General features: G+C 38.9%; 1 protein-coding gene across 1 annotated transcript; it reads left to right on the top strand.

The window, feature by feature from the left end:
• Window positions 1–420: 420 nt before the first annotated feature.
• Window positions 421–22,528, top strand: tmod4 (tropomodulin 4 (muscle)). Its single transcript, XM_079240683.1, has 10 exons — window positions 421–551; window positions 8,450–8,617; window positions 9,319–9,475; window positions 11,546–11,665; window positions 19,593–19,685; window positions 19,813–19,943; window positions 20,080–20,187; window positions 21,555–21,698; window positions 21,815–21,959; window positions 22,097–22,528. Exons 2-10 carry the CDS (start codon window positions 8,516–8,518, stop codon window positions 22,117–22,119), a joined length of 1,023 nt encoding a protein of 340 aa, XP_079096809.1. The 5' UTR covers window positions 421–551; window positions 8,450–8,515; the 3' UTR covers window positions 22,120–22,528.
• Window positions 22,529–22,675: the final 147 nt, after the last annotated feature.

The raw sequence follows: 22,675 nt of genomic DNA, 5'->3' as shown, positions 1-22,675 counted from the left end.
ATTGTTTGGCTTCTCGTCATCATGTAAGAGAGACTTTGTTTAAATTCCAACTTATTTTATAGCTTCACTCAATATCAAGCATGTTATCTACATATGTATAACAATGAATTAGAGGTGTTAAAGGAGAAGCTCATTATCTTGGAGCTGAGAGGATTCAACACTTCTTATGTCTGCTACAAGCAAAGTGCCTAATAAAATCTCATTTCTGGTGTGCATCCCGAGTCAGACCACTAGATGTCGTGCTATGTCCTTCTGTTGGATTCAGCTCAGTTTTAATTGAAGTGTGATGGGCATGCCCCACTTTTCTGCATCCCCCCACCCCTCTACATGACTCAATCTCACCCCCCTTATTCTGTCACGCAGCCAAAATAATAAAATGCTGACTTCTCAAAGTACTGTTAGTATGCCTGTTTTAGCACAGCAGCCCTGAAGTTTGACACACAAGAGAGAGAGTGAGAGGGGAGAGGCAGGTGGGGGGAGAAAAAAAATCTACTTGGTCTAACTGCAGCCTCTGTCCCACCAAAGGGCTTCAGCACTGCACGTCTGGGAAGGTAGGTGTGAGGGTGCTTCCATGTGTCTCCTGTCTCTCTTGATTTTTTTTTTTTTTTTGGGGGGGGGGGGCACCATTTCCTTCAGCAAGTGTGTTATTGTGAAATTCTGCATTTGTGAAATAGGACTAAGTTGAATGAACGGTTGATGTGGGTGGAAAACCAAATGTCTCTGTAGCTCCTGTGCAGAAGTTCCATGATCTGATGCTGAGTTGGGTTCAATTTGAAGAAGTTTGTTCCCAGCAGAAACTTGCACAGAGTGGAAAACTTAGTGGGAGACTGTCACCCACATGAATCAGTCAGTGTGGTATGTGGAGGGGTTAAGCCTTCCAATAGCTGCCCATCACTGTGTAGTTAATTTGTCACAGAGGATTTGGAGATTTGTCTTTGGAAGCTGTAGACTTTGGAAACCAGGATGGAGGGTTGTCTGTCCCCTGCCTGTTCATCCCTCCAGTTAAGATCCATTAGAGCCTGACATCTGTATATCCGTCTCTGTCTTCTGTGACCTTGTTGTTTACGCTGTTATTTGGTTAAAACAAGCTGTTGAGTTTAAGTCCTTTTGTTTAAATGTTATTCCTTTTATAATGTGAAGACTTTTAAAGATCCATTTTCATTTAGCCAAGCTGTTCTCAGGGGACTCAAAATGGTGCTTTGACACGGTCTCAAGTAGCAACTCAATCCGGGCAGGATTCACACGGCTGAAAGTAGCTGACTTGTGAAGCTAAAATTAAGCTGAGGGCTGATTTGGAATGTTACACATGGGTGGTAAGATGTGGAGAAGATGACCCTAGGAGGGTGAAAAACCTTCAGATCTGTCTGAGGCAGAAAGAGGACGTCGCTGGCTGTTTCAGTAAAACCTTTTACCCCGCTACTGTTACAGAAAATTAAAGCTCTACAACCAGAACACAGAGTGCAGTGAATCAAAGAAAAGTGACTTTAAAGTTTATTAAAGCCCCAGTAAAGACAACTGGCTGGACACAGAAGCAGCGTCGGAGCATTTATAAGTGTATAACCTTTGTCACTATGAAATCTGAACCCTTTTCACAATCTGTTACTCATAAAACAAACTATCTCCTCATTGTTTTTAGACTCAACACAATACCTCTGACAGTTACTGGAGCATTAAGTGCAACAGGAGACTCTTAACAGTTTCACTGAACAAATCCCCAAAATGAGTAATTTTGGTTTTTACAAAGACTTTTGGATATTTTTGCCTTAAAAGAAAGAGCTCCGCTGAGTTTGTTCTTTAAATGACCCCGCATGCGTTTACTAAATCAGACTGAAGCACAAGCCGAGAAATGTTTAGATATCTGAACCGCCGAGACCGAAGTTGTGCACATGCTTTCAGAGGTTCAACATATGGAGGGTCCAACTTGAACGCTTTCGTCGGGCCAGCTTGGGATCTTACTATGGTTACTAGGGTGGAAAATGTTTCCATATTTTGGAAAACCTGGATGCAATTCTTTTAGGATGAAGCACATCATCTTTATAAACTAATTAATTGTGTTCAAAGGGAGCAAAATACAGTCAGGATGACTTACAATTTAAATCTTTAGTTCTTCCAAATGGATCTGTCTTCAAGTTGCACAAAATGCTTGAGACAAACTCAAGATGAGGAGCCACATGTCTCAGATCAAGCTTTACAATCATTTGGGACTCTAGAATGTCTAAAACCTATGATTTAGCTTTATATTTTCATTAGCGAAAACTTAACTCAGATAATGCAGTCTGAGTTACTTCATGATGACAGTTTAAATAAGTAAGTTTACAGTTGTGCTCATATGTATTCGTCCCCTTTCATGAAAGAAAAGGCTGAATTTACAACAGTCACTTAAATAACTGGAGACTTAAAAAAGGAACAATGACAAAAAATTTTGCAAAAATATAATTTAGTAATATAAGACACTGTTTTTTCATTTAATTGAGTTGAAGAAAGAAAAAAAAACAAATTGGTTCTGGAGAAATTAGAGCACTTTTCTGTTGAACAGTGGGACAAAATACCTGTCAACAGGTGCAGAAGTCTGACTGAGAGGAACAGAAAACACCTGACTGGAGCGGAAACATTAAAGGATTGTTCAACTAAATATTAGTTTATGAGTGACATAATATGTAATAAATTATATTATTTCTTTGCTTTTTTAAAAAAAATTTCTATTTAACCAGAAATAGAAAATAATGTGATGATTTTCATAAAATTTTTATTTATTTTTACTTTAGTCAATTTCAGCTTATTATACAGGCAGCTGTTTTTTTCCTTCTTTAATGAAAGGGTATGAATAAATATGAGCACAACTGCATTTATATAGCGCCTTTCGAGATAAAAATCATAAACAACAAAACACAAAAACTTTAAGAAAACATAAAACATTAAGAAAAAACAGAGAAACAAATAAAATTAAGTAAAATGAAGATGAAAAATACATGTTTAGATGGATTGATTAATAGGGAAGATGACCAGTGAGCCTATATGATTCCCTTATGGCATTTATCTCAATAAATTGCAAAAAGATTGACCGCTGTTGATGTAGAGGTGTTATGTTCCTCTTTGACATATTAGTCAGTCTCACTGTGCAGGTTTTTGTCCTCTGATGACTTGGAGGCCATCACATCAAACGTTGACAATAAATATAGTTAATATAGACTTCGGTCATGAATCAGACCTTGGTAGACGTTTGCCGGACAGTTATAGTCAAGCTCAGCCGAGGTCAAGGTTTCCCTAAAAAAAGCAGCTACAGGTGCAGGAAATGGTTGAGATTTTGCCTGGAAAAAGGTCGCTGCTCAGCCAGCTGGCAGAGGCAGGTGTCAGCCACAGTGCTGCTCCACTCCCTGCTTGTTTGGTTGTGTAGAAAGCCTGCAGGGACTACTGGGAACGGGCAAACATTCATGAACACACTGTCAGTTTCCACTGCGTTTGAAGGATTCCCACAAGGCGCCATGTTCGGTGTCACAACACATCATTTAGTAGCATTTTCTGTCACCCGTTAAAAGTATTTTCCTTCCTTTTCAAGCTGTAAAACTTGATTCTAGTAAATAAAATAAGCCATCCCTGGAACTTGCCATGTTAAAGCGGAATATACAGAATATGAAGTAGCTTGTTTTACTTTCTAAAATGAACATGCCACTTTGTGTAGTTGCCTGAACTGTAAATCGTAGCTCAGGTGTCAGAGTGTGGCCATCCATGTAGTTTAATCATAAGAGAGGCTTAGAAGCTTGACTGCAAGCAAACCGCATTAGACAGACACCCCCAGGTCAGTTTCCTTTCTCATGTCAAAGGCTGCTGTCTAGATTGGGATAAAGTAGAAATTAATGATAAAAATGATGCAGTTTTATTCCAGTTTTTTTACATTTCTGCTTTGAAATGAAGATTTTTTATTAATCAGAATAAAATTTATCACATGTGGGAAAATAAAAGTATCAGAAGTTCTGTTTGGCTTTTAATTTAGATTTAGTTGTGTTAGGAAAACTTTCCCTTTAACTGATTAAAACTGACTTATATTAATGTGTAAAAAGGTACTGATTGATAAATTGATAAATCAATGTATTTAAGAGTTTGAATTCAAAGCCCTCAGTCTACCAGTACATCATCTTTTCTGGTTTGGAAAATTGTGGGTTGCATATGTGAACTAAAAAAGTGGAAAAATGAAAATATTAAGTAATCAGTTACCTAAAATCTTTTGCTGTTTGTGGTTTTAGTCTAATGCTTTTTATTTGGATCTTTTCTAGGTTTTTTTTTTTTGCTTACTTCTCTGTTTAATTTTTGACATTTCTTCTTGTCAGCTTGCATCTTATGTTAGTCTTGTTTGGTGCTCACCAGCTGCTCTGGGTTTTCCTTCACCTTACCTGTTGCTGTTCTTCTGTTAACACACAGATGCACCGATGCCAGTATCAGTATCTGCTCAATACCAAGCATGTGTACTTGTACTTGGTATAAATAAAAGAGTACCGATACAACAACCAATACCCAATACAACACTAGTCAAGCCATATGTGTTTGATGACACGCTTCAGACATATTGTAAAAGAAATAAATGCCTTGAATGTTAAAATATGACAGTTTTTGTGACACTAAAAGCTAGATCTTTGTTTCAAAACCACACATTATAGTTGTATTTAGGTAAAATGTGCCAAATCAAAATAAAACTTGTTGAAATGATTAGATCTGTAATGTTATTATATTTGTATTATTGAGGTAACTTTAGAAAGGATGGGTCATTTATTACAACCTAATGAAATCTTTCACAGTTATAACAGAAATAATAATCATAGTCAGTATAATGTCACATAAACAGATTTGGTATCAGCAAATATTGGCATCGGCAGATATTCAAATTTCAGACATCGGTATCGGCTCAGAACTCCCATAAAATGGATCGATGCATCCCTACAGTCAGCCTTTTACAGAATCTGTTTCACCTCCAAGTTTGGATTTTTTTTTTTACGTAGGTTGCTGATTATATTGTTACTATATTAGACTCCCTCCAGCACATTTTTTCTGTGCATTTTCTTTTGAATCTGGGCATCCCACCAAACATTTAACTTGACAATAATCAGTTTTAGTAAAAAGCTGCAAAAAAACTGTAATCCTACATTTGATCTTCCAGTTTTTCCCTCTCAAACGTTTGGAGATAGTTGCAGTTGTGGTAGCTACATCAGATTAGCACATATGAGGTTAGTATTTTTATGTTCATCTTGAGTTTGAGAACTTTTACAGACTGCATACTATAAAAGTAAAATAAGTGTATAAATAATGGGAGTGAAGTGTATTTTTACTGTGTTTCTTCACATAAAGTATCAACAAGACGATGGCACAGGAGGATTCACATGTCTCCAAAAGAACATTTCAACACGAAGAACAAATAATTTGGGAATGGTGTCATTGGGAAATGATGATTAAAACTCTTGTCAGCGTGAGTGTGGTGAAGACTGGTGAAACCTTTGATCCTTTATTAACAAAGGAGGGGGGAGTCACAGTGTTGTCTCTCACCTGGCCCCTTTGAGCTGCTTCTCCTCATCCTTTAAATCTCCTCCTTGTTCCTCTTCAGCTCCCTGATCCAGAGTTTGTGTCATTGGCTTTACACATTAGAGCCACACAGCAGTGGTGTGAAACCTGCAGAGCAGCCCAGGCACACAAGAACATGCTGTTTTTGTGGGATTAATTATCAAAAGAGGATCATCGTATATCTCTTCCAAGCAATGCTTCTCTGTTAGACGATCCTCCTTGGAGGCCTGAAAATGTAATCTGGTAAAACTCCAATGATGGGTTAAAGATTTATAAAGATAATCTTCACGTAAATGAGAATAATTTTAAAGTGAAACATTGCAAATCATGTCATTTACAAAGACTGCAAGGACCTGACATCCAGACAAAAACTGCTGTTAAGGTAGCTTTAATCTTTTTCTTATACTTTAGATGTGTTTCTACTTTAATAAATTATGTGATCAAAGTACAAAAAGAAATAAAAAAGAACACTTGATTTGGATATATCCAGGATGTTCTTTCTCTTTGTGTGTTTGTGTGGATAAAGTTACTCTAGAATATTTCTGACCAGAAAAGTTCATTTTCAGGCTTCCAGTCCATTGTCAAAGGAAACCTGATCCTTCTGCTGTTGTTTGTCAGGATTTCATGCTGTACTGTGTAAGTCCTTGACTTTCTACAGGATCTTGATCATTCGACACTATGAACACACAGAACCACCCAAACACAAGCTGCGTCTCTCCAGAGGATTGCTGGTTTTTAACCTTTATTAAGTTGTAGTTTCTGCAAATCAAATGTAAAATGCAACACAGAATGTGCATACACTCTACATTGCCAAGGTAAAATTTATTAGTATGGCACATTTCCAGCAACTCATGCTGGCCAAAGTTCTTTAAAAACTATGATATTTATTCAAATTTGTCTTATTAAATAAGAAATGAAACTTTTACAACACATATAATGTTGGTAATTACGTTTCACAAATTCATCACTAAGAAGTTGGTGTTAACTTTAAATAAAGTAAACAATCCCTGTAATTTTGATCTGTTTAAATCATCATAGACTCACACGAACATTGCAGAGTAAATTCTGCCTGCATGTTCAATATTAGTGACACATAAAGTCTCTGTAATTTGCACATGAAGTGACTTCCTTTGAGATTTAACAACAAATAAAAATATTTTTAAAATATTTTTTTAGGTTTAATGTCAGCACAACAAAAAAGGCCTGAATCTTGTTGCACAGGAAAAATAATTGACCATATCACTAATCCGTTTGAACAAAAAAAAAAACGTCTCATTAATCTTCTTATCCCACAATGACTAACAGCAAATGCAGCAACTTTACACTAGTCTGGGCAGAAGAAAAGAAAAGTACAGAAAGATTAAACACAAAAAGAGGAGAAAAAAGACTCCAGAGAGCTCAGACTCTCTCATCATGCTGGGCTGAACATTTACATGTCAACAAAAGACTAAGCCTGCAGTATGAAGCGGAGAGAACGCAGAGTAGCTTGAGGAAAGTGCTGATCTGGACCAAAACCTCAAGAAAACAAAAAAAAAAAAACCAGTACATCAGTATTCCCCACCGATGCTGGTGGATCAGGGATAGTTTTTTCAAGGGATGACGACAGATTACAACAAGGACAGATGTGACATGCTTATAGATACTGTTTCTGCTTCAGTGAAATGACAAACATAAAGATAATCGTCATCATGTAGAATACATAGCTTATAGCAAACAGATATGAGTGAAAATAGGTCTGAAATATAAATATTATAATCAATTAAATGGTCTTAAATCTTACTGTCAGTCAGTTTAAATGCTAAATGTTATTATGATCTTTGTTCTGTTTGTCTTTGGCTCATAAGCAGCTGTGCTCAAATTCAATTACAAGCAATTTAATCTTCTTTTTGTTCCATTGTTTGGGTTGAGACAGTGCAATGAGGTTGGACAAAAGGTTCATTTGACTTTTTCTGATAAAATCACCCATTAATAATGGTCTATGCAGTAAAATATCCCTTTAATCAATCTCTGAGGCAGACTGATTGAACAAAACCAGTCTGTGACCTGAACTAAAATTCTTTTTTCTTCTCTGTCCAAATTGGGGAAAAAATTGAAAACACAAGTCCTCAAACCTGAAAGCTGCATTACTCATACTCTAACCCAGAAATACATCTGTGTTATCACTGTGGTATTTCCTACTTTAAGGGTCTTTCTATGGAGTGTGAACTCGGTGCCCTTTCTTACGTTGGATCCAACTTTGTGTTTGCAGAAATGCATCAGTTGTTCTGCATCAGATATGTTTTGGGAGGATCCTCGATTGTATGAGCGGGTGTCGGTCAATGATAAATAAGGAACGGCTCTCTTTGCATTCTGCTATTCTTAGTTGCTGTGTGCTGAGCGAAGGGTTTAAAGTTACAAAGACCTTGCTCTCTTGCTTGCTCTCGCTTTAAAATCTTTCCCGTCTCCTCTTCTCCCGACATCCTCATCTCTCGTCTCGGTGCGTATCAGTGGAGGGTTCATCATCTCTCATATGTCTAAAGGTGAATATTTAAGATACAATCATCCGTATGTTTGTACAGAATCTCCCCACCGCAGTATTGGAGTTTTATTTTTGGAAATGCATCTATTATTATCAACCTCACATTGTTTTATACTGTGGAAAGGGCAGCTGATAAGCTCAGTGAAGATCCTGGCACTGTTTGCCAAGGACAGCGGTCAACAAAATGTGGAACCCCTGAAGCCCCGAACAGGCATCCAGGAGGTTCCCAAATAAAACAAGCACAAAATGTTTACCATTTACCCAAAAAGTTTGAAGAGCTGAAGATTAAAGTTCTTTTCAGAGCAAAAGTTTCTGACATATCACAAGGGGCAACATTTAGAAGTCTAATGGAGATTCCTCCCTTTATCTTCTCTTTTTTGACAGTGCCTTCTCCTCCAGGGGTGTGCAGCAGTGTGTATGAGTGAGTGTGTGTGTATGTGAGCCGAAGTCATGTCAGACCCGAGGGACATTGACGAGGATGCTATCCTCAAGGGCCTCAGTGCCGAGGAGCTGGATCAGCTGGAGTATGAGCTGCAGGAGATGGATCCTGAGGTACGGAGAACCGCTTGATTTGTCTTAAAACTTCCAGTCCTGCAGGTTTTTGTCACAGTGTGCTTCAGGTTCCATGGAAAAACTCGTCAGGTCTTTTATGTTTTTTTACATCTTCACAAATGACCTGACAGAAACCAAAACAGTATTGCTGGAAAGTAGGAGAGCTGTAGAGTTTATAGAGGATTATGTCTTTCTTACATCTTACTTTCACTTTGGTTTAGTTGAAGATGGAAAGACGATGCTCTCTGTGGATTATGAACCTCTGAGATCTACAACTGTGCGAGGGAACTAGTGAACTGTCTCACAAAAAATATACAAAATTCTAATAAAGTTTTACTGTTCTTGCAGATAACAGCCCCATGTTCAGAAATCAGGGATGAGGGTTTATTTTAGATTCATTGTTCCAGTACATATTGTGGCATCTTAATTTACACAACAAACACAGAAATGATCTCAAAACCTAAAGACATTGACTTTCTTCTGCTTCTTTTAACAGATTAACACAGATTTCAGTGATTTAGACGAGCAATTTTTAAAATGCGGCTTAATTTAGAAATACTTAAGAGATTTAATCAAATCATTTATGTGCATGAAGCTATGAGGATTCAGCTATTTTCTATTCACTCACTCTACCTGAGATACCAGTCCATTCTTTTAGACTTCATGCTTCTTCAGCAAAATCTGACTATGTGCGCTCCCAGAATGCCATGCTGCCAGCTGGTTTCCGGCAACGAGACCAGACAAAGAAGACCCCGACTGGTCCATTTGATCGTGATGCTCTGCTGCAGCACCTGGAGAAGTCGGCCCTGGAGCACGAGGACAGGGAGGACCTGGTGCCCTTCACTGGGGAAAAGAAAGGTGGGGATAGATTTATAGAAGATAGATCTGAAATTACTGTTTATGGAGGATGTACACCATAGTTGTACACATAAGGCAGAATTAACCTGAGCTTTATATACATTTATAATCTCTGCACAAGAGTTCAGGACCACACAGCAAGCGACAACTGTTTTCTTGTTCGCTGGGTGATTTTGTTGTCGTGGACATGGTTGAAGACAGTTTTAGACACATTGGGCTGGCAGAACTTCTTCTTCTGATGGGGTTCCCAGAAGTATTCTGTGATTGGTCGGACATTTGAGGTGGCCGTGGTTAATATTACGAAGCATGAAGCGGAAGTTTATGAACAGAAAGTTGTCGCTTCCAAATTTTTGCACATGTAAAAGAATTGTTTTGATAAAACAGCTGATCAAGGTGGAGAGAAAGTATGAAAACGTGGCATCTAAACACACAGACCCAGTCACGTGGATCACGTTCTCTGCTGCAGATGGACGAAATTTCTCTTTAAATATGAAATAACAAGATTCATTGCAAATCAAACAACATCACCGTCCGCAATGATCCATGTATTCTATCAATAGACCGTATAAGAAAAGTGGACGAAGCCTCCGGATGCAGTTCCCCCTTGATCCACTAGGGGCTCCAAAACAGAGCAAATCCCCATAGACTCCCATGTTAAAAAGGCCAACTTCACAGCAGAAATAAACATGTTTACAGTCTGGTACAAAAATCCATTTTAGGTTTAATAGGTCAGGTTTACCTTCATGACAACTGTGGGGGGAGTGAATTTTTTTCTAACTTGCCCATTTAAAAGTAATTTAATCTCAAAGTTCGGCATGTTTAGGGGCGTGTCCTTTTGATTGACAGGTCCCCGATCTCCCGCTTCAAGTAAGAAGATCGTAGAACAACCGCGGTTTTTAGCTGGTTAACAACATGACTTAGCTTTAGTCCACTTACCTCTGTTAGCTGGTTAGCTCCTGTTATCTCTGGGCTAGCTCGGTTAGCTCTTAGCTACAGAAAGCTCGGAGATCGCGCAATGTCAATCATCCACCATGATGCTCACAGCCCCCCTTTTAGCTCCACCTCTTTGCCCATATTTGTATTTTCCAGGCGAGATGACACTCATGCCCCTGCCATGATGGAGATGGTAGAACCTGCTCATGAGCTTCAATTCAGCTCTTCAGAAAACTATGGGTGATGTCACAGAGGCTCCATCCATCTTTTTATATACAGTCTATGGTTCTATCAGTTTGGCATACCTATCATAATGCACATGTCTACTAACGACTAAGCGCATGTAACGCATGACAGTTTAGTGTCTTTTTGGAGTTAATGTTAGAGAAACAGCTTGGGTTAAGAATAATTTGTATGCTCTTTGACAAAAAAGCCGAACCCAACAGATACACCTATAAATGTGAACTTGTGGTATGTTATTCTGACAACGTAGCTAAACCGGCCCTTTGCAGATGAAGCTTCTCGTGGATGATAAATGGACCCAATAAAAAGTATATTTTTCTTGTTCTTTTTGCCTCGAGAGCAAGAAAAAAGTTCTTCTTGTGGGCTATGTAACAAATTTTAGTCACATGTTTGTGTGGGGTATTTGCAGCTCGCTGAGTTTTGAGGCCAATTTCATTATATCACACTGCTCAGTGTGTTTACACCAAAATAATCTGAGTGAGAATGAGAATATTTTTTTATTTTTTTTACTTTAGCTCTTGTTTTATAAATCTAGCAAACTGAAACTTATAATGCCACAGTGGTATTTATGATCTGTGTAAAATGTATTGTTTTATTGATCAGATCTTCATCTAAAATGGTTCAGATTAGTGAGAAATGCAGAAGGAAGCACAATTTAGGTGGAAAACCCCATAAATCTGTGAAATACACTGATTTACTCGTGGTATAAAAAAGCTTTCACCCTAACAGAATGGAAAAGTTTGAGTTTAACTTGATATACTGATCCCATTCTCAAACTTTTTCTGCCTCTTATATTCTTTCTAAGCTCTCTTTCTTGCTACAGTTTGTCTTTATTCAGACGTTCCTTCTCCGTTTGTATGTCTGGATGCATGATTTTCTTTTTTCTGTCTCCAGGGAAAGCTTTTGTGCCAAAGAAACCAGCGGAGATCCCTGAGCATGAGCGGGTAATCCTGGAGCCGGAGCTGGAGGAGGCTTTGAAAAACGCCACCGATGCAGAGATGTGTGACATTGCAGGTAAGCCAAGCACTGATGTATCAGCCACTATAACATACATGCACTGCAGTCCTGAAATATTCCAAAGATGAGTGGTTTTATGTGAGAACACAACTCTCCTCAGTAACTGGTTAATAAAACATTTATTAGATCCGTTCAGTTCAAAACCCTTTGGAGCTCTTATGGAGATTTTCCACCTTTTGCAAAACGCATGGAAGATCAGAGAACCATTCAGTGTGCAATCAGCTTATTCTCAAGCAGTTTTTGTACATCACTTTTCTGTTGACCTATGATTGTTTTCCGCTCGTCCTTTCATGTTTTTGGAGTCTTACATACATTTTCTACTAACAGTGCAAAACTTAACAAGCACCATCCTTTATTTTCAATTTGTTGTAAAGAAAATGCCACACTTTTTACAGCACATCTGCCTCCTTGTCTAACCTGATCTCGGTATAGATCTTAGTATGTCCATTTGTTTCTGGTACCAGAATGCTTTTCTAATATTCCCTCTTGCTTTTCTACTACTGAGCTCTCGCCTCTAAGTGGCTGGTTTTTAGGGTCATAGTTAGAAATAATGCGCATTTTCTGGTCTTCATGCTACAAAATACTTGGTTCAGGTTATCTAAGTATTTAAAGTTTGTACATGTTTCTGTTATTGTGTCACAGTTTCATGTTCCATGAAATGTGCCCTACAAAACCAACATCCTGGTGACAAACTACCATCTCACACTTTGCAATAAGTGGTTGTAAACTGTGACATCTAATTTTTTGAAATGTTAACAAATGTACAAATGAATGGGTTTGGCTGTATGGAAGCTCCAGTCAAGTGGCAGTCAATGAGCCTAACACCCCCTCATGTTTTACATTACTAGAGCGCATCCTCAGCAGAAAATCCGCTGTGTAGTATATGTGTGAACATCTACAGAACAAAGTCCAGACCAAAACTTTACAAGTTTTTCTAATATATCCAGCCGTCAAGAGGGAAAGCAGCTACATTGACAGTGGATAAAGTGACCATTGCTTCATATTTAAAGCACAATGAGCTGCTCCCCAGCTACATATTATTTCTTATAGGCAGGATTCATACCAAAGTGTTTCAGAGTTGAATATTCTAATTTCTTATGAATGGAGGTACATCTTGACTTGCCAAAGTTGATGTCACCTGATGAATCCTCCTTAGTGACTACAGCTTTTTCTTAAACTTTCAATTTAATTTACTTTGCAATAATGCATACTTCCTTTATTTGCTGCACTGTTACAATAATTACTAAACACATACTTTGCCAAAGTTACAGTAAAACCAGATGGGAAAGTCAGGCTTTGGAAATATTTGGTTTAAAATATTCCATTACAAAAGGCTACTCTGCCATCCCTCGGGGATGAATAAAGTATCTTTGATTTGATTTGATTTGATTTGATTTGATTTGAGTTGGCATTGACATGAGCAACATAGTAAAAGCACTTTGAAAAACATGGGCATTACACATCAGAATACACACAATAAAGTACAATTTATTGCAGAAACCTTGGCTGACATTTTCATTTAACCATGACGACACATCATGTGACTGTTTGGATGCCCTGGGGCGGCGGGAGGGTCACTAATGTGCTCAGAACCAGCATAGCCAGCTCCTGGTTGAGCATCAGCTGGTAACAAACTGGAAGTGAGAACAGAGCAGCTGCTAACAGTAATGATAGCAGCAGCATGTTTGGACAAGGTGTTCAACCACCGGATTTATGAGGTTTGCTGCGAATGTCAACAGGAATAACAATATATGACCCTCCAACCCACGTCGGTCCACCATGCTGGGCGAGCAAGGACTGTAACATATCACTAGAACCACAGTGAGCTCATTTAGACCTTTCAGCACTGAATGTTCTATAATTGTAACTTAAAAGTCTGTTACTGGAATATTTAAACAGCTTTCTTTGTGCAAAATATTTTGTAAAAAACGGATCAAATAGCACAACATGGGAATTTTGCTGCAGGTGAATCGGTCGGATTCACCAGACCAAGACACATCAGTGAGTCGACTCACTTTCGCTTACATCCCGCAGTATCACCAAAACCTACCTGACAGTGTTTTCTGAAGCGTTTTCTCTGACCTACTTTCTCCCAAAGGACTGACTGACTAATGAGTAACAAGCTAACTGAACAGGCTTGTGGAGAATATGATTCTGACCTCATCACAATGAATGGAAATTCAATTTGATTTTGTCATGCACACACACACACACACACACACACATGCATTGTTTGTAAAATAACAATGAGTGTTGCTAGGCAACTAAGATGCAAACTGACTGGTGAACTTTAGTTCATTTTACATCTTATTTACCTAACAACACCTATTGTTATTATTTGAACGGTGTGTGACATAATGGGGGAATGCTAAGCATTAGTGAGTGTTTTGTGCGGTGTGTCTGGCTTTTATAACGTATATGGTTACATAAATGCGACCTATTTACCATCCTTTCATTGGGAGTAATGGAGGTCAAAGTTACCTCATGATGGCATGACTTTTTATTTTCACTCTTTTATGCCAGCATTTCACGAACTTAGACACAAAGTCAATGACTAGGAGGCATTTATTAGGTATTACGAGCTCAAAATGGACTCCTGATGCCTAAATAAAATATCATATTTAGTGGACTCAATTGGGCGTGTGGTTTTCTTCCTATAAATTGCCCACTTCTTTTCTTCTGAAAAGAAACAAAGGTCTAGTTTTACTGTGATGTCATTTGTTTGTCCTCATGCAGTTTCCCACCAGCAGGTGCTAATTAACCTACAATTACATAGTAATTAAAATACGTACTGTGACCTCAGTGTTTTCATCACAAAGGCTCTGACCCACATAGTTCTATCATACAGACCCATTGTCTCTTCTGTTGCCTTTACATTGTTTCCTTCAACACTGGTACAGCAGAGGAGTCCCAAACTACCAGACACAGCCAGGCACGCATTGGGGGTCCAATTCCCCATGCTCAGCAACACAAAAATAAATAGGCCGGGTCCCCAGCTATCACAGGAAGGGTGGAGTGGATGTGGGGATGGTGGGGTCAAAGATACTGTATCTGTTTAAAACATACAAGTGGGAAGTTCCTGTGTTCACAGATAAAACCAGTTTTTCCATTTTTCTCGAAGGTTGTTAAACCGAAAGCTTAGAATCAGATGTGTGATGTGAAAAAAGATTCTTTATCAAATGTGAAGGTGAAAATAAACACTGTTATTTTGTTTTACAGAACCTCTGAGCCCACTTTCCACATGAATGGAAAATATTTTTCTGACCAAAATGGAAAAAAGTTTAGAAACCAAAATCCTGCCAGACCTCTCTCATTTGTTGCCAATCAGAGATTGGATGAGAACTGTTTGGGGGAGGAGTTTAGGAAAGTAATGTATTGCTGGGTTTCGCCCTCTTGACCTGGAAGACACTTGAATTTCAGATGGGGGGGGGTGGTGGTGGCAGGAAGTGTTCTGCTTGGCTTCAAAACAAAGCGCAATGGTTGATGGTTGACAGCGAGTACGCTTGGGATGGAATGGATTGACAAATGCCATATGGCCAAAAAATAAATATAAATCTAGGATATGACCTTCACAGTTCAAACAGTGGTGTAGTGGACCCTCAGGAAGTGGGTATATTCTATTTTTTTTTTAAAAACTGAAAAAAGTAGCCCAGAAAAACACTGTTTCAGAAAAAGTGCCATGTAAAACTACTGTATTTAGTTTAACCCAAAAAATCCATCAGTGTATTTGCTCGTTGTCTCATAATTTCTGCTCTTCGGTTTCAAGGAGGAAGAGTTATGAAATAACTAAACCAGTACTAGGATGTACAGTACAGACTGGTGAGAGATAGGCTCATAGACATATTTACATATATCTTTATTATGTCTATGTTCACTGCGATGGACTGGCAAGCTGTCCAGGGTGTACCCCGCCTTTCGCCCGAAGACTGCTGGGATAGGCTCCAGCTTCCCCGCAACCCTTCACTGGACTAAGCGGTTAGGATAATGAATGAATGAATGTCTATGTTCGGGCAAAAGTTAACGCAGCTGATGGCTAACTGCACCAGTTTAGCATAGGTAACCTTAGCTGAGCTCCTGTGTACATGTGCAGGGATGTCTATAAAAATGACAAATGCCATATGGCAAAAAAATAAATGTAAATTTAGGATATGACCTATACAATTTAAATAAAAAAAGCGTTTCATATAATCTGGAGGATTTAGGTCATGTTGGAGTTAGTGACATCACAGAATATCTCGTGCTGCTGGCTTTGAATTGTACTTTGAGCCAAATAAAAGCCTTTAAAAGCCAATTAACTGACAATTATTTTATTTTATTTTTGGTTGGGTCAACAACTTTGGGATTCAGAGAAACTTTATATGTCTGTTGCCTTGTTTTTAATTAACAATATAAAAAATGTATTATCATATACTGATAATAATGCTAATACTGCTAGCAACAACCACAGTTATTTTTATGTCATTGCATCTACTCGAACATAATTTATTTTGCCTCTACAAATCCAAATTCATGGTAGATTTTTACGTTGTTCATATTATGTCATACGAAGCGCATTCTTATGAGAAAGTGGTCACTGCAAACTCGTTGTGCAGTTCCACTCCTGTTTTCAGCTGGAGATTGTTGATCAACTTCTATTTTCTTTTTTCTATATATTTTTTTCAATTTAATTTAACTCTCTAACACACTATTTTTGGAATACACACAAAAAAATGTTAATCTTTCTCCTGATTAGAGGGCAGTAACTGAATACAGCATTTTTGACGCTGAGTCTGCAGTGGGAAATTGGGTTCAGCATGGCTGCATTTATTTTCTGACCCCATCTGTATTTCATGACATTGACACTACGTCAGATGAAATCCAACCATTGGATTCTTTAATGAAAAAAGACTTTTTGGTACCAAAGAGCTTAAATTTCTTAGAAGCTTCTACACATCAAGAGCAGGAAAAGCTGCATGGCAATAAAAGTTGATGAAATTGAATCAACAAACACACATTGGCTTTAATTGTGAGTGATCTTCTTAACAAGCAGCCACACTCCTCCTGACAGGCCAAATAAGCAGGCAGGCATCCGGAAAGACATGTTTGTATGGCTCCATCAGTCTGACACAGCGACTGGGGTTTCAGCCCTGGATCGGGTCCAGATGAGGATTAAACCACAGTTAGCCTCTTTCAGTCTTTGTTGGAGCTTCCTGGCAAGCAGAATAAAAGAGGATGACTCGACTGGATGACCCCAGCTCAGCGAGTGTCCAACAAAGTCGAGCTGGAATTTTGATGTTCAGGATTTATCCAAGATATTAATTAACATGTTGAATTGAGCTTTTCAGTTCAGCTGTCCACCTTGCTGCTGTAAACTACCCCCAGTTATTCTCAGGGCCAAACTGGATGACGTTTGGGTGTTAATGGCCAGTAACACCCAAACCCCCCGCTCCCTTTGCAGGCAGCTGTCCCCCTGGCCTCTCCTTCCTCATGGTTCCCCTCACCGGGTCAGGAGGCTGGTGGGTGGGCAGGTGGGAGGATGGGAGGTGGCTGCTGTCACAGCATTTGGCTTGTGACACAGTTTGCTGCTGGCAGGCGACAACAGCAAGCAGAGAGCTCGAAAGTCTGCCCCCTACTGGTCAAACACAGTAACAACACAGTAGAGAACAATTTCACTAAAGACATGAGGAACATTTATTTTTACTGTCGAAAGAAATACAGACTAAAACTGCTTGTGGGACAGAACAAGTGTGAATAGTAATAACAATAACAATTTAATACATAGTCCTTTAATTTACACTATCAGTCTACAACAGGTGAAATTACACAGGGTAAAAGATAGCGAATGTTCTAAGTAGAGCTTTGTTTCCTTTCAGAAGAAAAGAAGTGGGCAATTCGTAGGAAGAAAACCACACGCCCAATTGAGTCCACTAAATATGATATTTTATTTAGACATCAAGAGTTCATTTTGAGCTTGAAATAAATGCCTCTTTCTCAGTGGCTGAAATGTGTCTAAGTTCGTGAAATGCTGGCATAAAAGAGAAAATAAAAAGTCATGCCATCATGAGGTAACTTTGACCTCCATTACTCCTAATGAAAGGATGGTAAATAGGTCGCATTTATGTAACCATTTACATTATAAAAGCCAGACACACCGCACAAAACACTCACTAACGCCTAGCATTCTCCTATTCTGTCACACACCGTTCAAAGAATAACAATAGGTGTTGTTTGGTAAATAAGATGTAACATGGGCCAAAGTTCACCAGTCATTTTGCATCTTAGTTGCCTAGCAACACTTACTATTATTTTACAAACAATGCATGCGTGTGTGTGTGTGTGTGTGTGTACATGACAAAATCAATAAGGCTGAATAATAAATAATCACAATAAAATTCTAAGACATAGTCCTTTATTTTATACTGTCAGTCTACAAAAGATGAAGTTACACAGGGTAAAAGATAGCAGATGGGCTTCCCCTGTAGATGAATTACTTGGAAATAAGACTAAATTTAAGGTTGTTTTGAGATTCTTGCAAGTGTACTTGTTATTTTCAGTGTCTGATCTTCATCCTCATATTATTTCATGAGGAAATATGATATTAATTACTTTGGAAGGAAAACAAAACATGTTAACGACAGCCGTTCTTTGTATATTTATACTTAATCTTAACATGAAATATGACATATCGTCACAAAGTGAAACTTTCAGTCACTGTCTGCATAAAAATGTGTTTTCTTTTAAAAATACATTTAGCCTGTTATGGTCCATCTGTTTCAATGTATTTTTTGTTTGTTTTGTTTTTACTATTAGAGGATTTATTTACTGAGTAGCAAGTAAATATGGCGGCACTGATTCATTTATATATCATGTCCAGGAATTAGTTTGGATGTTTCTCTTGAAGTAAGATTAAAAATAAATTTCTCTCATGCAATCTAACTAATTTAAGACAAAAAAGGTTTCTCCACAGCCTTGTCGCTTTCTAATAGTCGCTCACATGAGAAAAACACTCAAAGGCAAAACTGCTGATCAGAAAAAATTAGAATATTTATAGATATGAAGTGTAATAATCTTTCTTGGATGATACTACACTGTGAAAATAACAACATCAAGATATTTTATGATAAAAACCAACATTACTTGTTGTGCTTCTAGAAAGAAGACATGATAAAAAGCAGTTTCTACCAGTTGCCCAGCACCAAACAGAATACATGTAATCAGATTAAACATGTCATTACTGTGTGACACTGAAACGGAGAAAAAGCCAGCAGAACTAAACAAGTTTCTTTTACCCTGACTTTGTATCTTTAGGTTTTAGACTTGATGCACTCACGCTCAGGTGGGGGATTGGATTAAAGTCCAGATTTGATGCAGTCTGTTGTTTTACCTTAACTCGGTTATGAATTAGTCCGAACTGATGTGTCTGTACAATGCCTTGAGAAGGCAGTGTTGTGATGCAGCTCTTTACAAATAAAGCAGAACTGAATTGAGTTTGCTGTAGCTGTCTATGAAGCCTGTGAGTTCTCTCGTTTTGCAAATACATCTATTTTACAAAACACTCGAGGCAATACAAATGTGCAGTTGTTGTAGTTCCTCTTCATGTTGCAGAAACTTGTGTGCATGTTTTTATTACTCTGCTAACGAGTTAAGCAGCAACAACCTCACCGAGCTGAGTCAACACATGCAAACAGAAGAGATGCACACACAGGAGATTACGGACGATCTGGTCAGGCCTCCGTTCTACTTTGGACTCAGATCTGGATCCTAATCAGAGGAATACTGTTTGCCTACAAAGTTGTGTACAAGGATTTGTCTTGGAGGGGGATCAAAAACAAACTGGACGAGAACACAAGCTGCGATATTTGATCTCATTGAAATTTCCCAGAGATATTTTTATCTAAACGGCCACCATGATGTGTTCAAAGTCACTGTTTTCCTGTACTTGCAGCTATCCTTGGAATGTACACGCTGATGAGCAACAAGCAGTACTACGATGCTCTGGGTACCACAGGCACCATCGCCAACACGGAGGGCATTAACAGTGCGTGACCCCATTTTTTTTATTAGGAAAATATGCAATGACCTGCCACTGATATGAAAGAACAGTGACAGAAATACATTTCATCGCACCGCTCGCAGTCTCAGCTGTTTCATCATACCCCACACAGGTGTTGTTAAACCAGATCCATTCAAGATCTTCCCAGAAGAACCCCCAAACCCCACCAATGTGGAGGAAACCCTGGAGAGAATCCACAACAACGACAGCAGCCTGATTGAGGTTAACCTCAACAACATCAAGGCAAGTAGTCCAAACATGATGAGAATGTTTTACTTTAACCTGGATATAAAACATAAATGCTAAAAAGAGCGAATAAACTCAAACCTACAAAGTTGTGAGCTGTGAGAAAAGCGGTTTGCTTTTATGGTACCTGCAGGACATTCCCATCCCAACACTAAAAGAGATCTTTGAGGCGATGAAGGGAAACTCTCACGTTGAGTTTCTTAGCATCGCTGCAACCCGGAGCAACGATCCCGTGGCCTATGTGAGTAGACCCACCATTCACGTACTACTCATCAAGAATAGTTTATTTAATGGTATCAGTTTCTGCACAGTGGCATAGTGGTTAGCATTGTGGCCTCACAGCAAGAAGGTCGCAGGTCCGATCCTCGCCTGGGGCGAGGTTTGGTCAGTGGCCTTTCTGTGTGGAGTTTGCATGTTCCCCCTGTGTATGCGTGGGTTCTCTCCAGGTACTCTGCCTACCTCTCACCGTCCAAAGACATGCATGTTAGGTTAATTGTTTACTCTAAATTGCCCCTAGGAGTGAGTGTGACCATGAGTGTTTGTTTGTCTCTGTGTGTCCCTGCGATGGACTGGCAAGCGGCATACCCTTTCTTTTGCACGTAGATTGCTGAGAAAGGCTCCATCTTCCCTGCGACCCTTAATTGGAAGTAATTAGGATAATGAATGGGTTTCTGTGTGTCTGAATCATAGACTGTATATAAAGAGATGGACGGAGCCTCTGTGACATCACCCATAGGTTTCTGAAAAGCTGAACCTATGGGTGATGCCATCTTGTTAGCGTCATGTGTGTCATCTTGCCCTTAAAATACAAATATGGGCAAAGAGGTGGAGCTGAGAGGAGAGCTCTAAGCGTCATGGTGGATGATTGACATTGAGCAAACTCCGAGCTTTCTGTAGCTAAGAGCTAACCGAGATAACGGGAGCTAACCAGCTAATGGAGGTAGCAGGCTAAAGCTAAGTCACATTGTTAACCGGCTAAAAACCGCGGTTGTTCTACTTTCTTCTGACTTCCAGCCGGAGATTGGTACCTGTCAATCAAAAGGACACGCCCCTAAATATGCCAAACTTCGAGATTAAATTACTTTTAAACGGGCAAGTTAGAAAAAAATTCATTCCCCCCACAGTTGTCATGAAGGTAAACCTGACCTAATAAACCTAAAATGGATTTTTGAACCAGGCTGTAAACATGTTTATTTCTGCTGTGAAGTTGGCCTTTTTTAACATGGGAGTCTATGGGGATTTGCTCTGTTTTGCAGCCTCTAGTGGATGAAGGGAGAACTGCAGTTTTATGCACTTCCGCATAGGCTTGACTTTTAACCGCTGGAGGTTGCCGCTTGGTCTGAATCCTTAATGTTGCAGACTGAAGTGGAAATAGTGATTTTTTTTTTAATGTATATTTCTGCCTCATCGTATGCCTGTGACATTGAAAAGAAATGCATCAAATGAAAGCTTTAACTAGCATGGAAAGATTCTAGAAAGCTCCAGAAATGTCTTACAGTGTCACATGATATTCACAAGATCTCTACTCAACTTTAAAGACAAAGATAATGTCGAGAGAAAATGTAATTACGCCCTGTATGCCTTGTCATTTGTCTGCATATCAACCAGGCTTGTGCTGAGATGCTACAGGAAAACACCAGCTTGCAGAGTCTTAATATCGAGTCCAACTTCATCACTTCAGACGGCATGATGGCCATCATCAAAGCCATGGCTAACAACGCCACATTGATGGAACTTAAGATCGACAACCAGGTGCGTTTATGTGATAAACTTGTCACAGCTGGAATTGGGATTAATATTTACAACCCTGCATTTTGAGCTGCAGCCATTGATAAGTAAGAGGTTCATTCTTTTGTTTTCTGGTACAGAGGCAGAAGCTGGGAGACACGGTGGAGATGGAGATCGCCTCCATGTTGGAGAACAACTCAAGCATCCTCAAGTTTGGCTACCACTTCACCCAGCAGGGTCCCCGCGCCAGAGCTGCCATGGCCATCACACGAAACAACGACATGAGTAAAAAATATTTACATTTCACTTCAGAAAGTTCAGCCAATCATTGTAGTCTGGAAATAACTTCTTCTCACCCCAAATATGGAAGACGTGACTGCCATTCAAGCCAGAAATGTCACAATTTTATTTCTTTCATACAGTTCGCCAGCAAAGATTAAGATGAAAACGACAACCAGCAGCATCTGCAACTCTTTCAGCCCCTCAGTGTGCAGAGACGGCAAACGACAGCCCCGTGCCAGCTCTCTCTCTATGTGGTGCCCCAGCGCTGAACAAATCCTCCCAAAATAATCTGGATCTTTTTACATGGAGGAACCTGAATGTAACATCCACGCTCATCCATTTCATTTCAGTTACTGCAGCAAGCTTTGTGTAGACTCCTGAACTCATCATAAAGACATGTAAAGGCAACAAAGCATAATCTTTTTTTTGTGCTTTTTAGGTTGTTCATCATCAATATCATCACGAAAATAATGCTTTTCATTCACAACTTATTAATTGTGGTGCTAAATTATATGTGGGGAAGGAAAAAACTGTAAATACTTTCAATAAAAATATGTATTTAAATATTCTAATTGTTTGGCAAGAGTGTGGTTTTATTGCTTTTACATCTTTATGACCGATTTAATTTTATGCAAGTCAAACAAACTTTTAATCATGTCTTAATCTGAAGTAAAACCAGTGATGTGAAACAGGATTTATTATGGGATACAGCCTCCATT

The sequence above is a fragment of the Telmatherina bonti genome, assembly GCF_933228915.1.
Source record: "Telmatherina bonti genome assembly, chromosome: 5".
NCBI lineage: Eukaryota > Metazoa > Chordata > Actinopteri > Atheriniformes > Telmatherinidae > Telmatherina > Telmatherina bonti.
Note: the sequence above shows the minus strand (reverse complement) of the source record. Positions and strands in the feature narration are given on the sequence as shown.

What these genes read in the sequence shown, in the direction of transcription:
- tmod4 (XM_079240683.1), top strand. Translation starts at nt 8,516, where the DNA reads ATGTCAGACCCGAGGGACATTGACGAGGATGCTATCCTCAAGGGCCTC. An exon ending in TTAACCTCAACAACATCAAG is followed by an intron (nt 19,944 to 20,079) that starts GCAAGTAGTCCA and finishes TGGTACCTGCAG; the next exon opens with GACATTCCCATCCCAACACT. An exon ending in GCAACGATCCCGTGGCCTAT is followed by an intron (nt 20,188 to 21,554) that starts GTGAGTAGACCC and finishes CATATCAACCAG; the next exon opens with GCTTGTGCTGAGATGCTACA.